Source organism: Staurois parvus, unplaced genomic scaffold (genome assembly GCF_062004578.1).
Source record: "Staurois parvus isolate SC_StPar_1 unplaced genomic scaffold, SC_StPar_1.0 ptg000511l, whole genome shotgun sequence".
NCBI lineage: Eukaryota > Metazoa > Chordata > Amphibia > Anura > Ranidae > Staurois > Staurois parvus.
Genome location: NW_028318307.1, coordinates 1,156,370 through 1,180,162, shown reverse-complemented (window position 1 = coordinate 1,180,162; position 23,793 = coordinate 1,156,370). Strand labels below are relative to the sequence as shown.

Sequence of the window (23,793 nt, the reverse complement as noted above, 5' to 3'; positions counted from 1 at the left end):
AAGAAGAAACAAGAAATATATATAGCAGTACAAACGTGTCACGTCAATGGTGACATGCATCCTCCTACACCTGAAAGATACCGGTTGGGGGTGGCTCTACCACCGGACACATGGCTGCAAATGAAAACATCAAAAACAGAAGCCCCCAGGGGGCAAAAAGGCAATTAACACAGTAGAACAGAACACCAAAATAATAACTAAGAGTCCCAGAAGTGAGCACATCCGCAGCAACCTCCAGATAGAAAACCCAGCTAAACTGGAGGCCAACCCCCTCCAGGAGGACTGCCACAGGCCACCATAGAACCACTACACAGCCCAAGTGGTCCCCCACCCATCTCCCAAAAAGGCCAACACCCGAGCAGGCCCACCAGGCCAACCTCTCACCGGAGCCCGTGGGAACCATCACCCCATACCCAAACGGGATCCCGAACAACGGCACCCGGACCCGAGATAGGCCAGGACAGCAAAAAGTCATAATCCGCAAGTCCAAGAGGAGACCCTTCCCCCCATTCGGTGGTGGAACCCAAGGGAGTAGGCTGGATCAGGCCTAGCCTGGAACACTAACAAACTGGAAGAGCCCTAGGGGCCAAACTCACAGTCCCATCAGGAGAGTCCAACGGTGAGACACAACGCGGGAGATCCAAGATGCATCTTCAGCCCGGAGAAGAGCAGGATGGACTTGATCGTTGAGGGGTCTGAGGGAGGGCCCTCTTCCTGTTGGACGATCGCTCCCAGAGGCGGCCCGGTAGAAGGGGCCTCGCTGGGGATCCATTGGAGTGAGCTGGGCTCTGAGCAGCGGCCCCCGGCGGAAGAAGGTGCAAAGATTCCAGGAGCGATTGGGCCTCCTCTGGCGTAACAACAGAGTGACTGCGGCCCTGGTAGTTGAAGGTGAGGCGGAACGGAAAGCCCCAGGCGTATTAAATTCTGTGGTTCACCAGGACCGAAGTGAAGGGCTTCAACTGACGTCGTTTCTGTAGAGTGGTCTGGGAGAGGTCCGCGAAGAGCAGGTAGCGATGTCCCTGGAATCTGAGGTCTGGTTTGTTTCTGGCCACCAAGAGGATGGTTTCCTTAGTGCGGTAAAAAGTGAACTTGATGATGATGTCCCTCGGGGGCCCATCCGGTCGTCTGGGGCCCAATGCATGATGAATGCGGTCAAATTTGAGCCGGTCGATGGGAATTGTAGGCGTCAGCTCCTGAAACAGAGCAGTAGCGGTGGAGGTGAGATCTGTGATCGTTTCAGGTATACCCCTTAACCGCAAATTGCCGCGACGGGAACGGTTCTCGAAATCCTCAAGTCGGAGCAGCGCGTCCGCTAATTCTTTCTTGAGGTCACACAAGTCCTGTTCGTGACCCTCAATGACCGTGGCCGTCGCATCCATTTTATCCTCAAGATCATTCGTCCGATTGCCCAATTCTCGGATTTCACACAAAAGTCGGTCAGCAAGCTTGGCGGTAGCGGAGGACAGTTCTGACTGTAGCATTGCCTTGAAACGGTGCAGAAGCTCAGCATCCCTTAGACCTGGAGGGGAAGACCGCAGGGAAGCTGCTGATGCCAGGTCATCTTCACCCCTGGGATCCAGCCGACTCGCGGGTAGGGGCAGCGGGGGACCCAAAATCAAGATCGGAGCTTCAACTGTGGTCTCCGGGGGAAGACTCGATCCCGCGGTCGGGGCTCTGGAACTCTCCGGCGGCAGGCCAAAAATCGAGGCCGCGGCTTCACCCGCGATCTCCGGCGGGTAGGCCGCAAAATTCAAAACGGCTGCCGGGCGCTAGAAGCGCGGGAGGCAGCTGTTTTTTTCCCCATCGGAGCACCAGGGGATGAGGGGCCAGGAGAGGTTGGAGGAGAGGTGAGAAACCCCCCCTGGGAGCTTAAAATCGGCCGATATGCCGGTGGTCAAGCAGCCAAGGTTAAATAGCAGCCATTCCTCAGGCTGCTCACGAGCGCCCCCCCTTCTGTTGCTTTTTAAATCTATTTTTAAACTAAATTCAAAACTTTTTTTAGATTTGGACAGAGTGGGGAGTGATTAGAGCCCCTGTCAGGTTTTTATTACTGTCTGTGCTCTCTTTATGGAGATTCACCCACTCTATTTTTCCGATTTACCATTATTATTGAAAGTGAAAATAAAAATTCCAAAATTGTGGGTTGGCCTCAGAAAATAAATAGAGGGGATGTTTTCCAATGGGGACACTAGCTCTGGTGACCCAAGTGACAAGGGATTCCCTCACTTTGGAGGGATTACCTTTCACATCCTGTTTGGCTATGGGGCAGGAAGTGAAGGGAAATCTCTCCAATGGGACACAGATGGCAAAAAACCCTGAACGTTTTACCTATAGTTCAACTTTAGGCCAAATGGAATAAAAAGATTAAAAAAAAACAATCACACATCCAAAATGTTCATGAAAATCATACTGTTCCATAATATCACATACAGCTTAAAGGCATCTCCCAAGCATGTCATTTTAAGGACTGCCATTTTTCCATGTTGCCCTCATAGTTACATTAACAGGACCTTCTTCCTACTGTGTTTTTTTTTTTCATGTGTTTGCTTTGTCCCCCATGGCAGTGCACAGCACTCAATGTGCTTTTTTGTATAATAGTGTTTGCTTTGAAATGGCCAGCATTTAGTATCAAGTTTCCGCCCACAGACTTCAACAGGGTTTGCAGCTAAGATTGGGTTTTTGCACATTTTGAGCAGGATTCCATCAATGCCCTTCAAATCGAACCTGGGCAAATTCAGTAATTCCTTGTAATGAATAGGCTAGTCAAAGAAGCAGAAACTCCCAAAATTGGCTCCCTGACAACAGACCCAGAAACAGACACTCTTTACCCAAGGATGCTCCATAGGAAAACAGGACATAATTTGAATAACATAAAGGGCTACATTACTGTCCAGACCCGGGAACATGGCTGGGTTGCTGGCCACTATGTAGAGGCTTAGACTTCAAGACCATATAAAAGGGCTGCTTCTACTATCTGTATCTGAGAGTGTAAAGTCTTCCTATTTATGTAACAAATCACTTTTAATGCATGAGATCCTGTTTGTTTTTAGACGTAGGTCCACGCCCATCCCATCCCATCCCATCCCATCCACAGAATGATGCAGGTATAGACCTGGGTCCACACCCATCCACAAAATATGTATATTTCTTTTTATTAAATTTTTATATACGAGTGGCCGTCTTTAATAGAAAGTGCCTTATTATATTTTTGTTTTAATGTTTTTTATAAGCTTGGGCATTTAGCCGAAGAGACTCTATTTCTTTTGTTCATACAAATTATATGGTTCACCTGCCCTTTTTTCTGAGAAATATCCTGGTAGAAATATAACACAGCCCAATATTCTCACTTTAACTGATGAGTGATGAGTTCTTCTTCATTCAGGTATTTCAACCTTTCTTCCTCCACCATGGCCCTTTGTCGCTGTAGGGGGTCTTCCTGTCTGCGCACCGTGTCTGTCACTCGCACGCTGATCTCTGTCTCTGTACGTTTCAGCATGTTCCTCACGGTCTCCTGATTCTGCAGCTGTAAAGAAGTTAAGTGGTCTTATTTAATATGGTATGCCGATCTGCAATGCCAAAACCCCAGTAGAATCTGATCTTAAAAGTTATGCATATGCACTTTAATCCTGTCTGTTTTCAGTCTTTCACATATGAAATTTTATTTAAAGGCAGTTATTTCAAGGCTTTTTAGGTCTGGTACTGTATAGTCCGATTGCACATCATTATGTAAAAACAATTTATCACATCCAAATCTTATTTTATTCAGAGAAGAGCCCCAAGTTAAAAGGAATAAATACAAAAACTGTTCCTAGGACGTTTTATAAAGGAAGGGGTTACTTTTCATATTAAATCCAAATGACTATAGGATACATACAGTACATAACCCACTGTGCATTTTCTAACACCTTCTTATGGTTGCTTTGATACAGCTGTGACCAATGGGGTTATTGCTGGGAAAATCCAAAAATAAAAAAAGGAAAGTGCTACACCCTGACTAAAAATCCATACCAGCGACCTGGCAGGTGCGCGATCCACAGTTGCTCATCTGTTGAAAGTCTCAAGTGAAAAAATCGATCAGCACTACTGCCACTGCGCTAAAATCTTCGACCACACAAAAATTACATCAAAGTTACAGTAGGTTGACGTGTTTCGGCTACAAAGCCTTAGTCATAACATGGATTATAACCAAGGCTGTGTAGCCAAAATGCACCAGCCTACTGTATCTTTGATATCATTTTTGTTTGGTCGATACAATAAAGAAGATTTTAGCACAGTGGGGGTGGTGTGGATTGATTTTTTCACCAAAACCCACAAATACCCCACTCAATTTAAAAAATCCATAAATGTATTTTGAATATGATATTATAAAAACATTCAGTTTATAGCAAAATCAAAAGAACGAGACTGCACTCCATGGAGATTCCACTGGCAGGTTTATTGTGTATAGCTGGTTTTAGACATAGTCCCCACCCTTTGGCCATGCCCCTCTGGCAGATTTTGATATTGTGATATGTTTTAAACTAGATAAGCTGCTTGACCTGCACTCGGTGCAGTGGACTTCCCGAGAAGCTGTTTAGAAGCTTGGAGCTGTGCAGTGTTTTCCTTCACCATTCAGTTTATTTTGTATAATTTTCTGCCACCAGGAAGCAGGAGCAATCACATCTAGGGAATTGAATTTAGTGTGATTTTTCACATACCCCAGGAACTCCTAAATTCTGCTGCTCAAGTATGGAATTATCAACTTCAGCTGGGCAAAGGTAAGGGGCAAGCATCAACGCCTTAGAATATGACAAAAGTAAATACACTGTGTGCACAATTATTAGGCAAGTTGTATTTCTGAAGATTACTGTGCTCTCGGTCAATCCAAAATGTTAATAAACTTCAAACCTGAATATTTAAGAAAGTAAAAGTGAGGTATTGGCTTTCTTAGATGAATATTTATGTGTGCACAATTATTGGGCAACTATTAGTGTACAGAATGACTATGCAACTAAATGAAAAACGAAAATTTTCCCATCTCCCTTGTTTATTTTCATCTGTCAAAGTGAGAATAACAAAGAATTCAAAATTTACAAATAAACATTTCTGACATAAAAAAAAAAAAAAAAAAAAAAAATCAGTTTCCTTCACCGTAAGGCTACTTTCACACTGATCTGCCGCACAAACGCAGCAAAAAATCATAGGTGTTTTTACCGTGCTTTCTGAGCGTTTTTAAAGGACACGTGACTTAAAAACTGCACCAAAAATGCTTCTCAGAGGCATTTTTTGAGGAGCTTTTCAGGCGTTTTTTAGGTGTTTTCCATTGATTTCAATGGGAAGAGGCATTTGTGGGGCTTTTTTGTAACTCACCAAACATACCTCAAAGATGCTGCATGCAGGAGCTTTTACACTGCAAACGCAACGCCTCAGTGTAAAAACGTACATAGATTTACATTCACATAAATAGGGAAGCATTTTTCTTGAGATTTTCAGGTGCTTTTTTTTTACGCAAAAACGCTTCAAAAACTCCTCAGTGTGAAATTAGCCTAAATCTCCCGTTTAAGAAGGGCCCACAATAGAATTTAGGTCAGGTGAGGAAGGTTGCCATGCCATTATTCTTTCATCTTTAAGGCCTTTACTGGCTAGCCACCCAGTGGAGTACTTCCATGCATGCGATGGAGCATTGTCCTGCATAAATATCATGATCTTCTTGAACGATGCAGACTTTTTTCCTGTATCACTGCTTGAAGAAAGTGTCTTCTAAAACCTGTCAGTAGGTTTGGGAGTTAATTTTGAGTCCATCTTCAACCCAAAAAGGTCCAATTAGCTCATTTTTAACCACTTGAGCTCCAGAGGATTTACTCCCCTTAATGACCAGGCCTTTTTTTGCTGTTTGGCGCTGCACTAATTCAAATGATAATTGCGCGGTCATGCAATGCTGTACCCAAACGAAATTTACGTCCTTTTTTTCACACAAATAGAGCTTTCTTTTGGTGGTACTTGATCAGCTGTGCGCTTTTTATTTTTTGCGCTATAATCAAAAAAAAACGAACATTTTGAAAAAAACAATATTTTCTACTTTCAGCTATAAAAAATATATCATAAACTCAAAGTTAGTCATAAATTTAAACCAAAATGTATTCTGCTACTTGTTTTTGGTAAAAAAAATCCGTGCATTAGCGGGCAAACTGGCGCTATCTAGGAGGGGCGCTAACACTATCGGAAGTCACCAGTGACACTAATACAGTGATCAGTAAAAATCTGTTCACTGTAATCAATGACACTGGTGACAGGGCAGTGAATGGGGTTAACTGGGGGGGGAGGGGGGCGATCAAGGGGTTAAATGGGATTTCTGGTGCACTACCGGGCAAAGTGGCGCTATCTGGGAGGGGCGCTAACACTATCGGAAGTCGCCAGCGACACTGATACAGTGATCAGTAAAAATCGGTTCACTGATCAGTGACACTGGTGACAGGGCAGTGAAGGGGTTAACTGGGGGGGGGGAGATTAAGGGGTTAAATGGGATTACTGGTGTACTAGTGGGCAATCTGGCGCTATCTGGGAGGGCCGCTAACACTATCGGAAGTTGCCAGCGACACTGATACAGTGATCAGTAAAAATCGGTTCACTGATCAATGACACTGGTGACAGGGCAGTGAAGGGGTCAACTCAGGGGGGGGGGGATCAAGGGGTTAGATGGGATTATTTGTGTATTAGCGGGCAATCTGGCGCTATCTGGGAGGGGCGCTAACACTATCGGAAGTCGCCAGTGACACTGATACAGTGATCAGTAAAAATCGGTTCACTGATCAGTGACACTGGTGACAGGGCAGTGAAGGAGTTAACTGGGGGGGGGGGATTAAGGGGTTAAATGGGATTACTGGTGTACTAGCGGGCAATCTGGCGCTATCTGGGAGGGGCGCTAACACTATCGGAAGTCACCAGCGACACTGATACAGTGATCAGTAAAAATTGGTTCACTGATCAGCGACACTGGTGACAGGGAAGTGAAGGGGTTAACTGGGGGGGGCGATCAAGGGGTTAAACAGGATTACTGGTGTACTGGCGGGCAAACTGGCGCTATCTGGGAGGGGCGCTAACTCTATCGGAAGTCGCAAGCGACACTGATACAGTGATCAGTAAAAATCGCTTCACTGAACAATCGGTTCACTGATCAGCGACACTGGTGACAGGGCAGTGAAGGGGTTAACTGGGGGGGGGGGGGGTGATCAGAGGGTTAAATGTGTCCTCTAGAGTGTTCTGTCAGTGTGCTGTTTTACTCATTTTTACTGTGTCTTCTTCTCTGTCTGGAACGGAATGTGTCCAGGCAGAGAAGAATGACATCATATCCTGCCCTGTGTAAATGTCAACACAGGACAGGATAGGACAGGGACCGATCATCTGATTTCAGCCAGAAATCACTGGCTGAAATCAAATGATTGATCCCTCCTGGATCGAATCGTGTCACCCGCGGGTCGGCGGGAGCGCGTACGCGCGCCCCCTACCTGCGAAAGTGTCGGGAGCGCCGAGCCCGTTTTAAAACGTGGTTTTGCGCTCCACTGCCGCCCTGCACACGTATATATACAGTGGCAGGGCGGCAAGCGGTTAATAATACCAGCCCAAACCAGAACCCTACCTCCGTCTTGCTGGCACCTGAGTAGAAGTGGAGCTCTATGCCCATTACTGATCCAGCCACAGGCCCATCCATCTGGTCCGTCAAGAGTTGCTCTCATCTCATCAGCCTATAAAATCTGTCTTCAGATATTTCTTGGCCCAGTCTTGATGTTATTATTAAGTGTTCTTGCATGGCAAGACCACTTACTGTTATTAAGTGTTCTTGCAAGAACACTTATTGTTATCTCACATATATATTCTTATTCTTATTGCCAAATTTACCACCCTAACTCCTCCCACAGTTTTTACACTACATAGACAGTAATATACCGAAACGTGCGGATTGTTCCCGATTGGTGTGCTATTACTTTGTGGAACGTTTCGCCGAATGGTTCACGTTTCGCTGTTTTTGTGGTGAAATTGGTCCCATAGGAACGAATGACGCAATGTTCAAAACTAGAGTGGGAGCTGACATAAGCTAGAGTGTGAGCTGAAAAATCAGGACATGATTTCTAAACTGCAATCACTCCCTCATTTTCAAGCCCACCTACACAAATCTTATATCAAAACATTCAGCTATCCCTGCTGTCACTAAAAATGTCCACGGCTAAGCCATAGTCCTGATAGTTTTCACAATATGACCATTTGTTTGCAACTCATGCCGCCCACTGACATTCATTGAAACTCCACTCTAGACACCTGAAATTTGAAGGGCAATTTCTAAACTACGACTGTGCCTTTATTTTTTTATATTTCAGAGACATACTATGCATCAAAATGTAGGTCTGGGTCTTGTGATTCTCACAATATAAAGCTCTTTGGTGTAAGATTTATAATTTTAAAACTACAACCGTTTGAAGATGGCAACCGCCAGTGCAGTGAGCAAGTTGGAGCAGTTTGCTTTTAACAGCTCCTCTGCCCTTGCTGTAGAGTGAGTTCCCATAGGAACCCAGGTGTGTGAGCAGGCAGCAGAGTGACAAAAGCTACTCCACCCACTCCAGTTGTAGACTACTGGTGGAGGCAAGAACACTTCACACAATTTCCCCAGAAATTGTAGTTTTTCTAGTTATTATTACTATACAAGATTTATATAGCGCCAACAGTTTGAGCAGCACTTTACAAAATGAAGGTAGACATTACAGTTACAATACAATTTGGCACAAGAGGAAACAGAGGGCCCTGTTCGTTACAGCTTACAATCGAAGAGGAAGGGTTGAGTGATACAAAAGGTAATAGCTGTGGGGGGATAAGGTGATGGAGGAAATAAAAGGCAGTTAAGTAGTTAGAAGCAGGATAGGCTTCTTTAAAGAAAGATGTTTTCAGTGATCGTCTAAAGGAGGATAGATTAGGAGATAGCCAAACAGATTGGGGTAGAGAGTTCCATAGGGTGGGAGAAGCTCAGTAGAAGTCCTGGAGGTGAGCATGTGAGGAGGTGACACGGGAACTAGAGAGCAGAAAGTCTTGGGAGGATTGAAGAGAGTGGTTTGGTTGATATTTTGAGACCAGGTTGGTGATGTAGCTGGGTGCAGAGTTGAAGATGGCTTTGTAAGTTGTTTAGTATTTTGAATTTTATTCATTGGGCAAGTGGAAGCCAATGGAGAGATTGGCAGAGGGATAGCAGACGCTGAACGGTTGGTAAGGTGGATGAGCCTGGCAGCAATATTCACGATGGCCTGGAGGGGGGATAGCCTTTGTGAAGGTAAGCCAATGAGGAGAGAGTTGCAGTAGTCAAGGTTAGAGATAACCAGGGAGTGAATTAGGAGCTTTGTGGTATCATTGGTTAAAAAAAGGGTGTATTTTGGAGATGTTGTGGAGGTTGAGGCGGCATGATTTGGACAGGGATTGGATGTGGGCCTGAAAGGACAGTTCAGAATCCAGGGTTACCCCTAGCACCCTGGCATGCAGGGATGGGTTGATAGTGGTGCTATTGATCCTGACCGAGAAATCAGGGGAAGAGGCACGTGGGGGAGGAAATATTATGAGCTCAGTTTTGGATAGATTGAGTTTTAGACAGTGGTGTGACATCCAGTCTGATATGTCTGTTAGTAAATCGGTAATACGTGAGAAAACAGATGGGGTGAGCTGAGAAGTAGAGAGATAGATTTGTGTGTCATCAGTATAGAAATTGTATTGGACACCATGGGAAGCTATCAGCTGACCCAAGGAAGAAGTGTAGATTGAGAATAAGAGAGGTCCAAGGACAGAACCTTGGGGAACCCTGACAGTAAGAGTAGGAGAGGAGTAAATAGAATTGTAAGTGACAATGAAGGTGCGGTGAGATAGGTAAGATTCAAACCAACGGAGAGTATAGTCATGGAGACCATGTAAATGGAGTTTTTTTTTGAGGAGGAGGGTGTGGTGAACTGTGTCAAAGGCAGCAGAGAGGTCCAAGAGTAAGAGTACGGAATCATGATCATTGGTTTTAATGGTTAGTAAGTAGTTTGTGAATTTTAGGAGAGCAGTTTCTGTGCAGTGTTGTGGGCAAAATCTAGACTGAAGGGATCGAGAAGGTTATTCTCAATAACAAAATGGAGTAAGGAGATGAGTTTAAGGTTGGTAAGATTGGTGGGGTCCAGTGAGGCCTTTTTAAGTATGGGGGTGACTAGCGCATGTTTTAGAGTTGGGGAAGATGCCAGTAGAAAGGGAGAGATTTAAGATATACTGTCAGGGTCCTGTCCACAGCAGAAGTTCTGACATTTCTGCCAATACTCTACATGGCCGCAGAAGAAAACATCAGCCTCAGTCTGGAGCCAGGCGGCCTTTATAAGGAGGCTCATCACTTCCTCTGGTTGCTGGATGATCTCTAGCTCCCCGTGGTTTGTTCCTGTTTCCTGTGACTTCCTGATTCCGACCCGGCTTGTACTTGGACCTGTCTGCTCTACTGAACCCCTGATCTGACCTCAGCTTGGCTAAAGGATACTCTCTCTCTCGCTCCTCTGTGTATGACCTCGGCTATCCCACCTGACCACGTCTGTTCTGTTCCCCACCCGGTACCTGACCTTGGGTCGAACGGACTAACCAGCAAACATCCAAATCCCGGAAGGCTTGCATACCACGCACAGGCACCTCCAGTCTGTAGACATATCCCCATGCACCAGCTGTGCTCCTGAGTGGACCACCAACCAGCACTCCTACAGGCGGCCTGTGCAACTTTGGGCCTGACTCCCGCTGTCCCACTCTCAGGGGAGTCCGGAACATAGCTACAAGGGAAGCCCTCTCTCCATTGGCCTCCATCACCAGGTACGTGATATATGCATGAAGGAATGAAGGATAGAGCCAGAGGGTGAACGTAGTATTTGCAAGGGAACAGGGTCCAGGGGACAGGTGGTTAGGTGGGCTTTAGAAAAAGGTTTACCAACCTGGGTAGCAAGGGAAGTATAGATTGTGCAGGTGGACAAGGAGTGTGTGTGGGGGGGAATCTGTACAGTAGAGATCTCATCACGAATTGTATCAATCTTATTTTTGGCGTGATTACGATCTCCTGAGCAGTGAGTTAGTGGGTGGAGGTAAAAAAGGACGAAGTAGAGAGTTAAAGGTAGAAAAGAGTTGATGGGGATTACGCGAGAGGGTGTTAATGAGAGTGATAAAATAGGTCTGTTTGGCAGTGTGGAGACAAGAATTGTATTTTTGAAGGGCAGATTTATATTGGTGGAAGTCTTGCTGGGTCTTAGTCTTACACCATAAATGCTCAACAGCATGGCTATGTTTTTGAGGCATCTGGTACTGTCTGTTTGCCAGGGCTGTAGTGGTAGGGGCCTAATTATGTGTGTAGTGAGGGGGGCCAATGTGTCCACGGTGGATGACAGTGAACTGTTGTAGACAGAAGTGGCCAAGTTGAGGCAGGACAGGGCTGTAATTTTGTCATAGAGACAATCTGTTTCTGAAAAAAAAAAGGGATAAGATAGCGAAGGTTTCTACGGGAAACTGTTCGGTAGTTGGAAGACGAGAAGGAGAGAGAGAAGCTAATAAGGGAGTGATCAGAGAGAATAAACGGAAAGTTGGTGAGGTTGCAAGGAGTGCATAGATAGAATACAAGGTCGAGGCAGTTACCATTACAGTGAGTTGAAGCATACAGTGGGGAACAGAAGTAGGGGTGGACAGGTGTCTTTAAAGAGCTCAGACAGGTGCTACTAAGTTAGATTAATGAGTGGAGTAGTGGTGGACTTTTTAAAGGCACAGTAACAGGTCTTTGAGAGCCAGAATTCTTGCTGTTTCTTAGGTGTTCAAATACTTATGTTCAGCAGTGCAAGACAAATAAATTCTTTAAAAATCATACAATGTGATTTCCGGAATTTTTTTTTTAAATTCTGTCTCTCAGAGTGGGAATGCACCTACAATGTGAATTTCAGACCCCTCCATGATTTCTAAGTGGGAGAACTTGCAAAATCACAGGGTGTTCAAATACTTCTGTTCCTCACTGTATGTCCATTGTTTTAGGTCAAAAGAAGTGGTTAGGCTCAGAAGTTTAGAGGTAGCAGGAGTGTAAAGATTAACAGGGATGTTGAAGTCTCCAAGAATGATTGTGGGAATTTCAGAAGAAAGTAAGGTAGCCAGGTAGAGAAGTCATCAAGGAAGCTTGATACCAGTCCAGGTGAACTTCAAATGAGGAGAGGGAGGTGAATGAAGTTCCTGAAAAGTGCTTTGAGGGGATAGGAGGATTCCAACTCCACCTCCATTCCGTCCACTAGGCCTGAAGAATGAGTCCACAGGAGACCACCATGGGAGAAGGCAGCAGGAGAGGAAAAGTCAGATTCATGAAGCCTGGTTTCCGTAACTGCAAGCAAGTTAAAGGAGTTTGTGATAAAAAGGTCATGGACAGAGGTGAGTTTGTTACAGAGAGAGCAGGCATTCCAGAGGGCACAGGAAAAGAGGAGGCTGGTTTTAGGAAGAAGAGGAATAGTAACTAGATTGTGTGGAATGTAGCTGCTGTTAGAGGATAGGGGGTGCTTGGTGTGTTGGTCAAGGGAAAAAGATGGCGGCCCAGGATTTGGGGAAATGTCTCCAGATGTTAGGAGAAGCAGAAGGGTGAGAGAGGTAATATGGGGAGTATGACTTATATGGAGGGACAGGTTTCAGTGTGCTGGAGGTTTTATTAGTATTTGGGTTCCGAATTAGCAGGAGTTAATGAGTACAGTAGTAAGGTGAAGACAGGAGTAAGGGAGATATATATAAGCTGTGGGTTGGAGAAGAGGGGTGAAGGAGAGAGTTTTAAGAGAGAGGATACAACTGTGAGAAGGAGGAGTAGGGAGTGCATGTTACCGAGTGTTAAGATGAAGAACTAAAATGGATAAGAGATGAAAGAGCTGGATGGGGAAACAGGTCACTTGTAGTCTGTTTAGTATTTGAGGTTGTCTGCTGTGGCTTCTCGCTTTGTGCATTAGCTGAAGTGCAATGCTCAATACTTAATCCAAAATGAATACTTTAGACAAGATGATAGTGGCCAATGCTACCCCTAGCTGTGCTGCCCCTAAAGAAGACGTACATTTATACTGAATTGGGTGGGGGTATTGCCAATTAGGAATGCATAGCAAAGATACATGGCTAGCAGGGCAAACTTCTCACACTAAAGGAGGACTACAAGAGACAACAAGAAAGCAGGAGGGCAGAGTTGTAAAGATTAGAAGCAGCTCATAAATTTGGGATAGACAATAAGAGCAAAATAGACACAACAGTAATATGGACCAGAGTTAAAGATTTTTGAAGCACTAACAATTACCAATAAGAACATTGATAGTTATGAATCTGCTTCAGTTATGAATCAGCTTCAGTTAGAGGTGGATTTTAAAAGCAGTATAGATTACCATATAGCAGTGCAGGGTGAATTAGCATTCATACACACGAAAGACCGCATCTATACGCCCTAATGTGAAACCTCTCACCTCCCTCAACGGATCAGCACTCCGCTCACCCTCCTAATATGTCACCTGTACTCCTCCTCGTACTCCTCTCCTCCATTCACAAAATCTCCTCCCTCTACCCCCCTACTCCCCCAAAACAACTATACATCGGACCCTCACTACTTCCCTCTCCCCACTACGGCTCTCACCACCTCCTCCTGATACTCCACTCTCCCACCGACCCACATGCCACCACTAACAGACCCTCACGCTCTTGCACATCCCACTCCCATGCCACCTTTCTCACCCTCCTTCTCCTCCTTACTGCCGGGGATATCTCCCCAAACCCTGGCCCCTCACCATCTCACTCACCCACTAGGCACCCTCCTACTCCCACAAACCGCCGCAACCCCCTCAACCTTATACCTGTCCCCCTCCTCCCCGCATCCACCCCTCCACTCTCGGTTGCACTTCTGAACGCCCGATCGGTTTGCAACAAGCTCACCGCCATCCATGACCTCTTTATCTCCCACTCCCTCAACCTCCTAGCGGTCACCGAAACCTGGATCCAAGCCACCGACTCCATCTCCCCTGCGGCACTCTCCTATGGAGGTCTCGTCTGGTCCCATTCACCCAGACCGAGCGGTCGGAGAGGTGGCAGGGTCGGCATGCTCTTGTCACCGCTGAGCACCTTCCAGGTCCTTCCAAACCCTCCCTCTCTATCCTTCTCCTCCTTCGAGGCCCACTGCATCCGACTCTTCTCCCCCACCCCTCTGAGGATTGCAGTAATCTATTGGCCCCCTGGACCCGTATCCCGCTTCCTTGACGACTTTTCCGCCTGGCTGCCCTTCTTCCTCTCCTCTGAGCTACCCACCATCATCCTTGGAGACTTCAATATCCCTATCAATGTCAACAACCCGGCCACATCCCAACTCCTCCACTTAACCTCTTCCTTTGCACTCACACAGTGCACACAGTCCTCCACCCACACCGACGGGAACACCCTGGACCTCATTTTCTCCCATCTCTGCACCCTCCACAACCTCACTAACACACCGTTCCCTCTCTCTGACCACAACCAAATTACATTCTCCATCTCCCCGTCCTCTAACACCTCCCCCGCCAAACGTCAAACCATTACCAGTCGTAACCTCCGCAACCTGAACCCAGCCCCTCTCCACTCTGCAGCTGACCGTCTGTACGATAGTATCCTTCCACTGTCATGCCCTGACCTGGCCACTTCTGCATATAACGACTCGCTGTCAGTTGCCTTAGACTCCTTAGCACCCCTTTCCACACGTAGTATTAGACCCAGACCGCTTCAACCCTGGCAGAACGACCACACTATAAATCCTAAACGACGCAGTCACGCGCTGGAGCGATTATGGCGCAAAACCAGATCCCCTCGAGTGTTCTCCCTCTACAAATCCGCCTTCCTCACCTACACCTCCTCCCTCCACACCGCCAAACAAGCCTACTTTATAACCCTCATCAACACCCTCTCCTTCAGTCCTCTCCGGCTCGTCTCCACTTTCAACTCCCTACTCTCTCCCCCTCCACCCCCACCCAGTACCTCACTCACCTCCCACGAGATTGCCAATCACTTCCAAAATAAGATCGACGCCATCCGTAAGGACATCGCCAATGCTCAACCTACCTCCCCACCCAGCCTCCCTCCCACTATAACCCCACCAACTCTCCCCTCCTCTGCCCTCACAACTGCCCTGCCCCCCACCACATTTAACATCCCGCACACTATAACCTCCCCAACACTCTGCTCCTTCAGCCTTGCCACCACTGAGGAGGTCACCAAGGTCTTCTCAGAAGCCCGCCTCACCACTTGCCCCTTTGACCCTGTCCCCACACAACTCCTCCGGGCACCCTCCTCCTCCATCCTACGCTCCCTCACCCACATCTTCAATCTCTCCCTCTCTACTGGCACATTCCCCTCCCCCCTAAAGCACACGCACATCACCCCCATACTCAAAAAACCCTCCATGGACCCCACCGACCTGAACCCATGGCATGGGCAATAATACAGATGGATATTGCTCAACTTGATGTTTCAACTTATGTGTCTTGTACAGTGGTGGTTGTGTTTCAGCCTTCCTTACTTTGGCTGTGTCATTGAGCACTCAACACCTTGTACTTCTGGGCACTTCAGGTAGGTTGCAGTTCTGGAATATGAAAGCACTGGAGGATAATGGGTTCTTGGTAGCTTCACGTTTCATTCTTCTCAAATCTTTGGCAGTTAATTTGCGTCTTTTTTTATCTCTTTTTAAGGGCTCGTTCACACTTAACTGTTTTACCAACTCTTGCCAAACGCCCCTATAGCATTTGGCAAGCGTTGGTCCGGCGTTTTAGGAGTGTTTTTTAACGCTCGGCAAACACTCCGCAAACGCCGCATGCGCGGTTCAGCGGCGGTTGTTAGGCGTTTGCCGAGTGTTAAAAACGTCCTACAAACAACTATAATGAAGTTTGAATTGTGTTACCGTGTCGCAACTGCACAGCAAACGCCAGCCGGGCGTTTGCGGAGTGGCACCATAGACTAGAATAGGAGGCTTCAACGCCTCCTGACTCGACCAGAGGCGTCCGTTTTGCTGCATGTGCTGCAATGTGCAGAATTGTCCGAGGCGTTTGGGAAGCGGTAAAAACGCTTCCCAAATGCCTTTCTGCCGCCTGCACACAACGCTAGTGTGAACGTAGCCTTAGCCCATTTTGCCTGAGGAAAAGAAACTGCCTAATAATTATGCACACCTTGATATAGGGTGTTGATCTCCTTAGGCCACACAAATACACATCACCTGATATTTATTTATTTATTTATTACAGGTACTTATATAGCACCGTCAATTTACGCAGCACATTACATATATATATTGTATATTCACATCAGTCCCTAACCCTCAAGGGACGTACAATCTAAGGTATGCTTAAATCCAATAAGAATTCAAGTTTATACAGCTTGGAGTTGGACATTATGAATAAAAATGATGATTTGGTCAAAATACTCACTTGCCTAATAATTGTGCGCACAGTGCATGTAGTGATAATAGATACAGTGCCTTGAAAAAGTATTCATACCCCTTGAAATTTTCCACATTTTGTCATGTTACAACCAAACACGTAAATGTATTTTATTGGGATTTTATGTGACACACGAAGTGGAAGGAAAATGATAAATGGTTTTTCGAACTTTTTTACAAATAAATATATGAAAAGTGTGGCATGCATTTGTATTCAGCCCCCTTTAGTCTGATACCCCTAACTAAAGTCTAGTGGAACCGATTGCCTTCAGAAGTCACCTAATTAGTAAATAGAGTCCACTTGTGTGTAATTTAATCTCAGTATAAATACAGATGTTCTTTGGAGCCCTCAGAGCTTTGTTGGAGAACATTAATCAAACAAACAGCATCATGAAGGCCAAAGAACACACCAGACAGGTCAGGGATAAAGTTGTGCAAAAGTTTAAAGTAGGGTTAGGTTATAAAAAAATATCCCAAGCTTTGAACATCTCACAGAGCACTGTTCAATCCATCATCCTAAAATGAAAAGAGTATGGTCCAACTGCAAACCTATCAAGACATGGCCGTCCACCTAAACTGACAGGCCGGGCAAGGAGAGTATTAATCAGAGAAGCAGCCAAGCAGCCATGGTAACTCTGGAGGAGCTGCAGAGATCCACAACTCAGATGGGAGAATCTGTCACAGAACAACTATTAGTTGTGCACTCCACAAATCTGGCCTTTATGGAAGAGTAGCAAGAAGAAAGCCATTGATGAAAGAAAGCCATAAGGAGTCCCATTTGCAGTTTGCGAGAAGCCATGTGGGGGACACAGCAAACATGTGGAAGAAGGTGCTCTGGTCAGATGTGTCCAAAATTTAACTTTTTTGCCTAAAAGAAAAATGGTGGTGGCAGCATTATGTTGTGGGATGCTTTTCTTCAGCAGGGACAGGGAAGCTGGTCATAGTTGATGGGAAGATGGATGGAACCAAATACAGGGCAATCTTAGAAGAAAACCTGTTAGAGTCTGCAAAAGACTTAAGACTGGGATGGAGGTTCATCTTCCAGCAGGACAACAACCCTAAACATACACCCAGAGCTACAACTGAATGGTTTAATCAAAGCATATTCATGTGTTATGTGAATAAATTAACCTGTGCCTAAAAAACTTTAACACCCAGCTGCCAATAGATGGAACTGTAGCGGAGCAGCTCAGCGTGTTGGCGTCATGCAGGCACCTCTCCCAGTCCCCGGCCTGGAGGTGTCATCAGAAGGCACAGGTTGCCGGAGACCCTAGAAGCCGCGGAAAGGGAGCAGGAGATTTTTTTGTGGTGAACAAGGTAGAAAGATATGAGCTTGTTTAACCTCGACTGCTTGCGCTTTGATAAGAAGGGGGACCCAGCTTCCACTGAGAAGGAAGGGACGAGCAGACCTGGAACTCCAAAATATGAACTTGATGAAAAACCTAATTGTTAAGCAAGCATTTCTGCTCTGTCCTGGTTAATTCCAGGGAACACACTTCACCAATAAAAGCTTGTTTGACTCTTATGCCATACAAGCTAAGAGTCCATCGTATTTGCTGAGTGTGGATTGTACCGAATGGTGTGGGGATATTATTTAAAAAATGTATTTAGTTTTGGCACCGTTTTTTGATTGGAGCACTGAATCGCCATTTATTTGGGACAGTGGACGTTTTATTATTGTTTCATCACAGTTTATTTAATCAAAGAAGCAAAGAAGGATGGGCAAAAACTTCACTCTCTAGATGTGCAAAGCTGGTAGAGACAAAAGACTTGCAGCTGTAATTGCAGGGAAAGGTGGTTCTGCAAAGTATTGACTCGGGGGCTGAATAAAAATGCACACCACACTTTTCACATTATTTTTAAAAATGTTTAAAAAACATTTATCATTTTCCTTCCATTCACAATTATGTGCCACTTTGTGTTGGTCTATCACATAAAATCCCAATTAAATACATTTATGTTTTTGGTTGTAACATGACAAAATGTGGAAAATTTCAAGAGATATAAATAGTTTTTCAAGGCACTGTATGCACTTTAGCGAAGACATTTTTTTCTGTAACTCTGCCCCCAGGTTGTAGCTACTGAGAAGTCTATATGACTCTGGATTAGGATATTTTACCTTGATAATTACTAAATGAATATGTAAGCTGGTAAATACCCATCGTATAGGCTGCATATAGCTGTATGTCAAACAAAACAATAAAAACCCATACAAAACCACTATATTTGCTTTATCCAAACTAAAGTCTTGAGTTGCTGAGCTCTGGTTAATATGTACCTGCAATTTCTTTAGCTGCTGCAGTTGGTTTCTTAGCTCACTGGCATTGTGCTGAAGGTCATGGAGATGAAGCTGCATGTGCAGACGAGTGATTGCTTTACTCTGGTCTGCTGGGATGGAAGAAGATCCTGAAGTGGACAGAGGGGTACCAGAATTTTGATGGCCAGACACTAGAAGTAACAAACATCAGAAGTGTTAAAGATAAATGCATTTCATCATCACAGAAGAAAAAAAGCAACAAGATATTATACAATGAAGGCACAACTCTTGATAATGCATACTGTGCATGAATGTTCCTACATGCTTACTTTGAAAAATACTAATATAGAATTACTGGTTCCACCAGCAAGCACATCCAGTATCAAAATAGTTTTATAATAGATACGGGATAATCAGGCAAATTAGGTATGACACAATACTTTCCAGTTGTACACCTAAAAGAACAAGCATGAAAAATGAAAAACCATCCAATTCATTTTACTGATAGTGGATCATTCTAATTTCTCAAAAAATAAATGCTTTTGCAGTTTGGTGTAACAATGATCAATGCCTTTCAAAGTAATTTTCACTTTTGGGAGTTTGGGGTCAGGTGGTGAGTACCACTACCTTTTTATGTTGAAAAGATGAGGACAATATGAACCAGAAAGAAAAAAAAAATCTGTAGATTATAAATATAAGTTGGATGTCTCATAAAGAGCCTGGCACTTCATTTTTTTGAGCCAGTCAATATTTTTGCCAGTAAAAGCACAGGATCACTTCATACTTATAGCAGAATTATGCTCCCCTCCCCTCCAGGGATCCAGTATCCATGGCACTGCTACCATCTTGCTGGCTTCTTCAGGGTTCGCCGGCTATCTTGATTGGCCTGCAGGAATGATGTAACTCTTGTGCATTCATACAGGAGTTAATTCATTCTGGCACCCAGAAGTTGATCATGCCAGCAAGGAGTGCTTCGGTGCTTAGTGCGACCAGTTTAGAAAAGTAAATAAAAGGGAGTGGCAGGATCACCAGGTATTTGTATCCAAAGAGAGAAACTAAAACACAAGAGGCTGCTATTTGTGACAGAAATATACCTTAGTAAACACATACTATTTATGCTGAAATAAACGTAGGGGTAACATACACTTTGATACCATATACTGTAACCATTTACAGGAAAACATCATGAGATGATATATAACAATCACAAGTGTACCTACTTGTTTTGTCCACACTGGCTGCTTCAGTTTTCTCACTACAAAAAAGACATAATATAAGAGTGCATAGCAGAACATAGAAAGTGTGACAGTATCATAGTTTGCTTCTGCCACATAAGCTATATTGTACACAGTTCCCCCCTTGCAGCACAATTGTGCGATGCTCCTAAATCCACTAAGACAAGCTACTACTACCCACACATCTAAAGTAAACTACTCAGGATTTTTAGGTCACTTTATTTTTAGATCAAAAAGTGAAAAGTTTTGTCTGTTAAGGAATATATGGTTTCTACTGACAGGTATAATTTTGCTTTGCATCTGCTTAAAATAGAATTTTATACTTACCAGTAAAATTCATTTGCCGAATAGAAATACAGGACAGTACATGTACAGTGTAGGACACAGGCTCTTTAACCACTTCAACTCTGGAAGATTTTACCCCCTTCATGACCAGGCCATTTTTTGCTACAGTTGCAAGAAAAAGTATATGAACCCCTTGGGATTACGTGGAGTTTGAACAGCATGGAACAAAAACCATACAGATACTTTCGCTATATTGATGATATTTTCATCATATGGACAGAAGGTGAAGAAAATCTAAAACAATTTTACTCATTGATGAACACTTTTCATCCATCAATCAAACTAAAAATGGAATACTCAAACACACAGGTCAACTTCCTAGACACCACAGTAAACATCAGGGATGATACACTTCACACCTCAATATACAGGAAACCTACTGACAGATGCAACTACCTCCACAGTTCTAGCTTCCACCCCCAACACACAGAAACGTGCCATCATACACAGTCAGGCCATTAGATACCACCAAATATGTTCTGACCCAAGAGACAGAGATAAACATCTCGGGACACTAGCAGACGCCTTCCATAAGAAGGGTTACAAGGACAAAACTATCAACACCAGCATAAACACAGCCTTGAGAACCCGAAGGGAAAATCTACTTCAATACAAAGAGAAAAAAACATACAACCGTGTACCTCTAGTAACCACATACAACCCAGCACTAGAAGGAATAAGAAAAATAATCAAAGATTTACAACCCATCATAACAGAGGATGGAACTCTGAAAGAAATATTCCAGCAACCCCCAATACTGGCTTTCAGACAACCCCCCAACCTCAGAAATAAACTAATCAGTAGGAAACTTCCTTCTGATTATGATGTCACAAATAATGGAAGCACACCCTGCAATAAGAAACGCTGCAAGCTGTGCAACCAAATCAATCCATCAAAAAGTGTCAGACACTCAAAAGGGATCTTCAATATTTCCGGATCATACAGCTTCACCTCCAGTAATGTTGTGTACCTTATCCAGTGCAGAAAATGCAGCAAAGGATCTTATGTTGGCGAAACAGGACAGAAGTTGCAAACAAGGATGAATTTGCACAGACATACCATCAAGGAACATAAAGAAGATGATCTTTGCACACCTGTAGGACACCATTTCACACAACCAGGCCACAATATGGGAGACCTCAATATTTTAGTTCTGAAAGGAAAATTCAAATCCATTCAGGAAAAACATTTGAACTAAGAATGATAATTCTATTTGACACAAAAGATAATGGCCTTAACTTGGACATGGGATTCCTCAACCATTATCTGACATTTTTATGACTATTAGCTAAAGCTTGACCCCCTCTGTGTGAGTGTAGTATCCCCCCTCCCCCCCTCGCATTTGATGTATCTTATCTGTAGCCTTTTTTTTCTCAATCCCTTCTAACATTCTGCTTAAACTTTGTGATTTGTAATAGTACTGTTTGGACTTTGAAGAAGGGGACATACCCCGAAAGCTTGTCCTCAAAATTGTATGTTAGTGCAAATAAAAAAAGCTTCACGGACAGTACTCAATTGTTTCTGTCGCAAATGCACTAATACGGCTACAATCACCTCAAGCATAAGATAAATCAACAATTCTAACTCTGTTTCAGCCTCTTCAGAATTTGCTGTTCAGTGTTGGTCACCATCCTCAGGAAAGATGTTGTTGAATTAGAAAGAGTTCAGCGAAGGGCAACAAAACTAATAGGGGCGAATAGAGTACCTCAGTTATGAGGATCGATTACACAGATTACAGTTATTCACTCTGGAGAAGAGGCGCTTACGAGAGGATGTGATCACATTGTAGAAATATATAAAAGGTGACTGCAGTAACTAATAAACTGTTTACTCTAAGGTCCCTAAAGAGTACATGTGGCCATGATTTGATGTTAGAAGAAAGGAGGTTTAACTTTAGATTGTGCAAAGGGTTCTTCTTTACTGTAGAAGTAGAAATGTGGAACTCCTTCCTCCAGGAAGTGGTACTAGCAGAGAGTGTCGACAACTTCAAAACAATTTAAGCTGTTTTCCTCAGGAAGCAGAATATACAGGGCTATGGGAATTGTCAGAGTATAAAAACATGAGGCATGCCACCATTTGAGGCTTTCAATCCTGGCCGGTGATTGATCGCCAGAGCCTGGTGATTGCCACGGAAACAAAACAGTTCTCCTCCCTGTCAGCTTGTGCAAAGCAGTGTGCTTACAGTGAAGCGCAAACACACAGCCCCATAGTAAAACATACCCAGCACACACTTAACGCTTTGATTGTCCTTCATGTTAACCCCTTCCTGCCCAGTGCCATTAGTACAGTGTCAGTGTTTTTTTTTTTTAGCACTGATTACTGTATTGGTGTCACTGGGGATGTCAGTGACACCAAGTCAGTTCCCCCCAGTGTCAGAATATAAGTTGCTCATCGCTGCCATTACTAGTAAAAAAAAAACAATTTAAATAAAATTTCAGTATCTATACTGCCATTTGTAAATGCGATAACTTTCAAGTAAACCAATTAATTTACACATATTGGGATTTTATTTAGCAAAGACATGTAGCAGAATACATTTTGGCCTAAATTTATGACAAAATTAGATTTTTTTAATTTTTTACTGGACATGTTTAACAGTAAAAAAGTAAAAAATATTGTGTTTTTTCTCAAAATATTTGGTCTTTTTTATAGCGCAAAAAATAAAAAATGCACAGGCGATCAATTACCACAGAAAGAAAGCTCAATTTGTTGGAAAAAAACTATGCAAATTTCATTTGTATGACCGCGCAATTGTCAGCTAAATAACGCAGCGCTGTAACACAAAAAATGGCCTGGTCAGGAAGGGGGGGTAAATCCTAAGGAGGGCAAGTAGTTGAAGGACGTTTATTGCCAAACAAATACCACTCACATGGTAGACATGTAAAAGAAGCTCATCGGATGAATAAGATATGAGGGGTGATGTCCATGTCCCCGTTGGAGAAAGCCATGATGACGCTGAGGGAGACTGGAGATGGTAAAAGCCGGCCAGCATGTGTGTCTCCCTTGGAAGGACGGTGGAACGCATCGTCGGTGTCAGCATGATGACGTAGAAGGGACCAGCATGCAGTGCAATGCGTTCTGGAGCATGCACGAGGCCACTAGAAGGCCTAGTGCAATGATAAGGACAATATATATTTATATATATATATATATATATATATACACACATACATACAAAAAAGTTAGGAGCAATAAATTATAAATGAAATCATCACAATGGATGCTAAATATGTTTAGGGGGTAAAAATAAGAATAATAATAATAAGTAAAAAGGTAAAAGTAAGTATAGGAAATTGTACAAATAATATATGGAACTATCCACAAATCCCCACATGTACACATAGGGCCAATAAACCAACGCTAAAGTATTAAAAAATTATTATAAAAACTCTAGTTATTACAGAAAGAAGTGTAGCAGACTATATATATATATATATATATATATATATATATATATATATATATATACAGTGGGGCAAAAAAGTATTTAGTCAGCCACC

General features: G+C 43.9%; 1 protein-coding gene across 15 annotated transcripts in view; it reads right to left on the bottom strand.

Moving 5' to 3' along the window:
• The window catches only part of SRCIN1 (SRC kinase signaling inhibitor 1), a 712,759-nt gene that overhangs the window by 107,410 nt on the left and 581,556 nt on the right, over window positions 1-23,793 (bottom strand). For all 15 annotated transcript variants that reach the window (XM_089690024.1, XM_089690017.1, XM_089690015.1 and 12 more), the window contains 3 exons: window positions 19,934-19,968; window positions 18,735-18,904; window positions 3,348-3,523 (listed from right to left, as the gene is read on the bottom strand). In XM_089690024.1, the coding sequence (XP_089546150.1) occupies window positions 3,348-3,523; window positions 18,735-18,904; window positions 19,934-19,968 (381 nt within the window). The remainder of the gene's footprint in view (window positions 1-3,347; window positions 3,524-18,734; window positions 18,905-19,933; window positions 19,969-23,793) is intronic.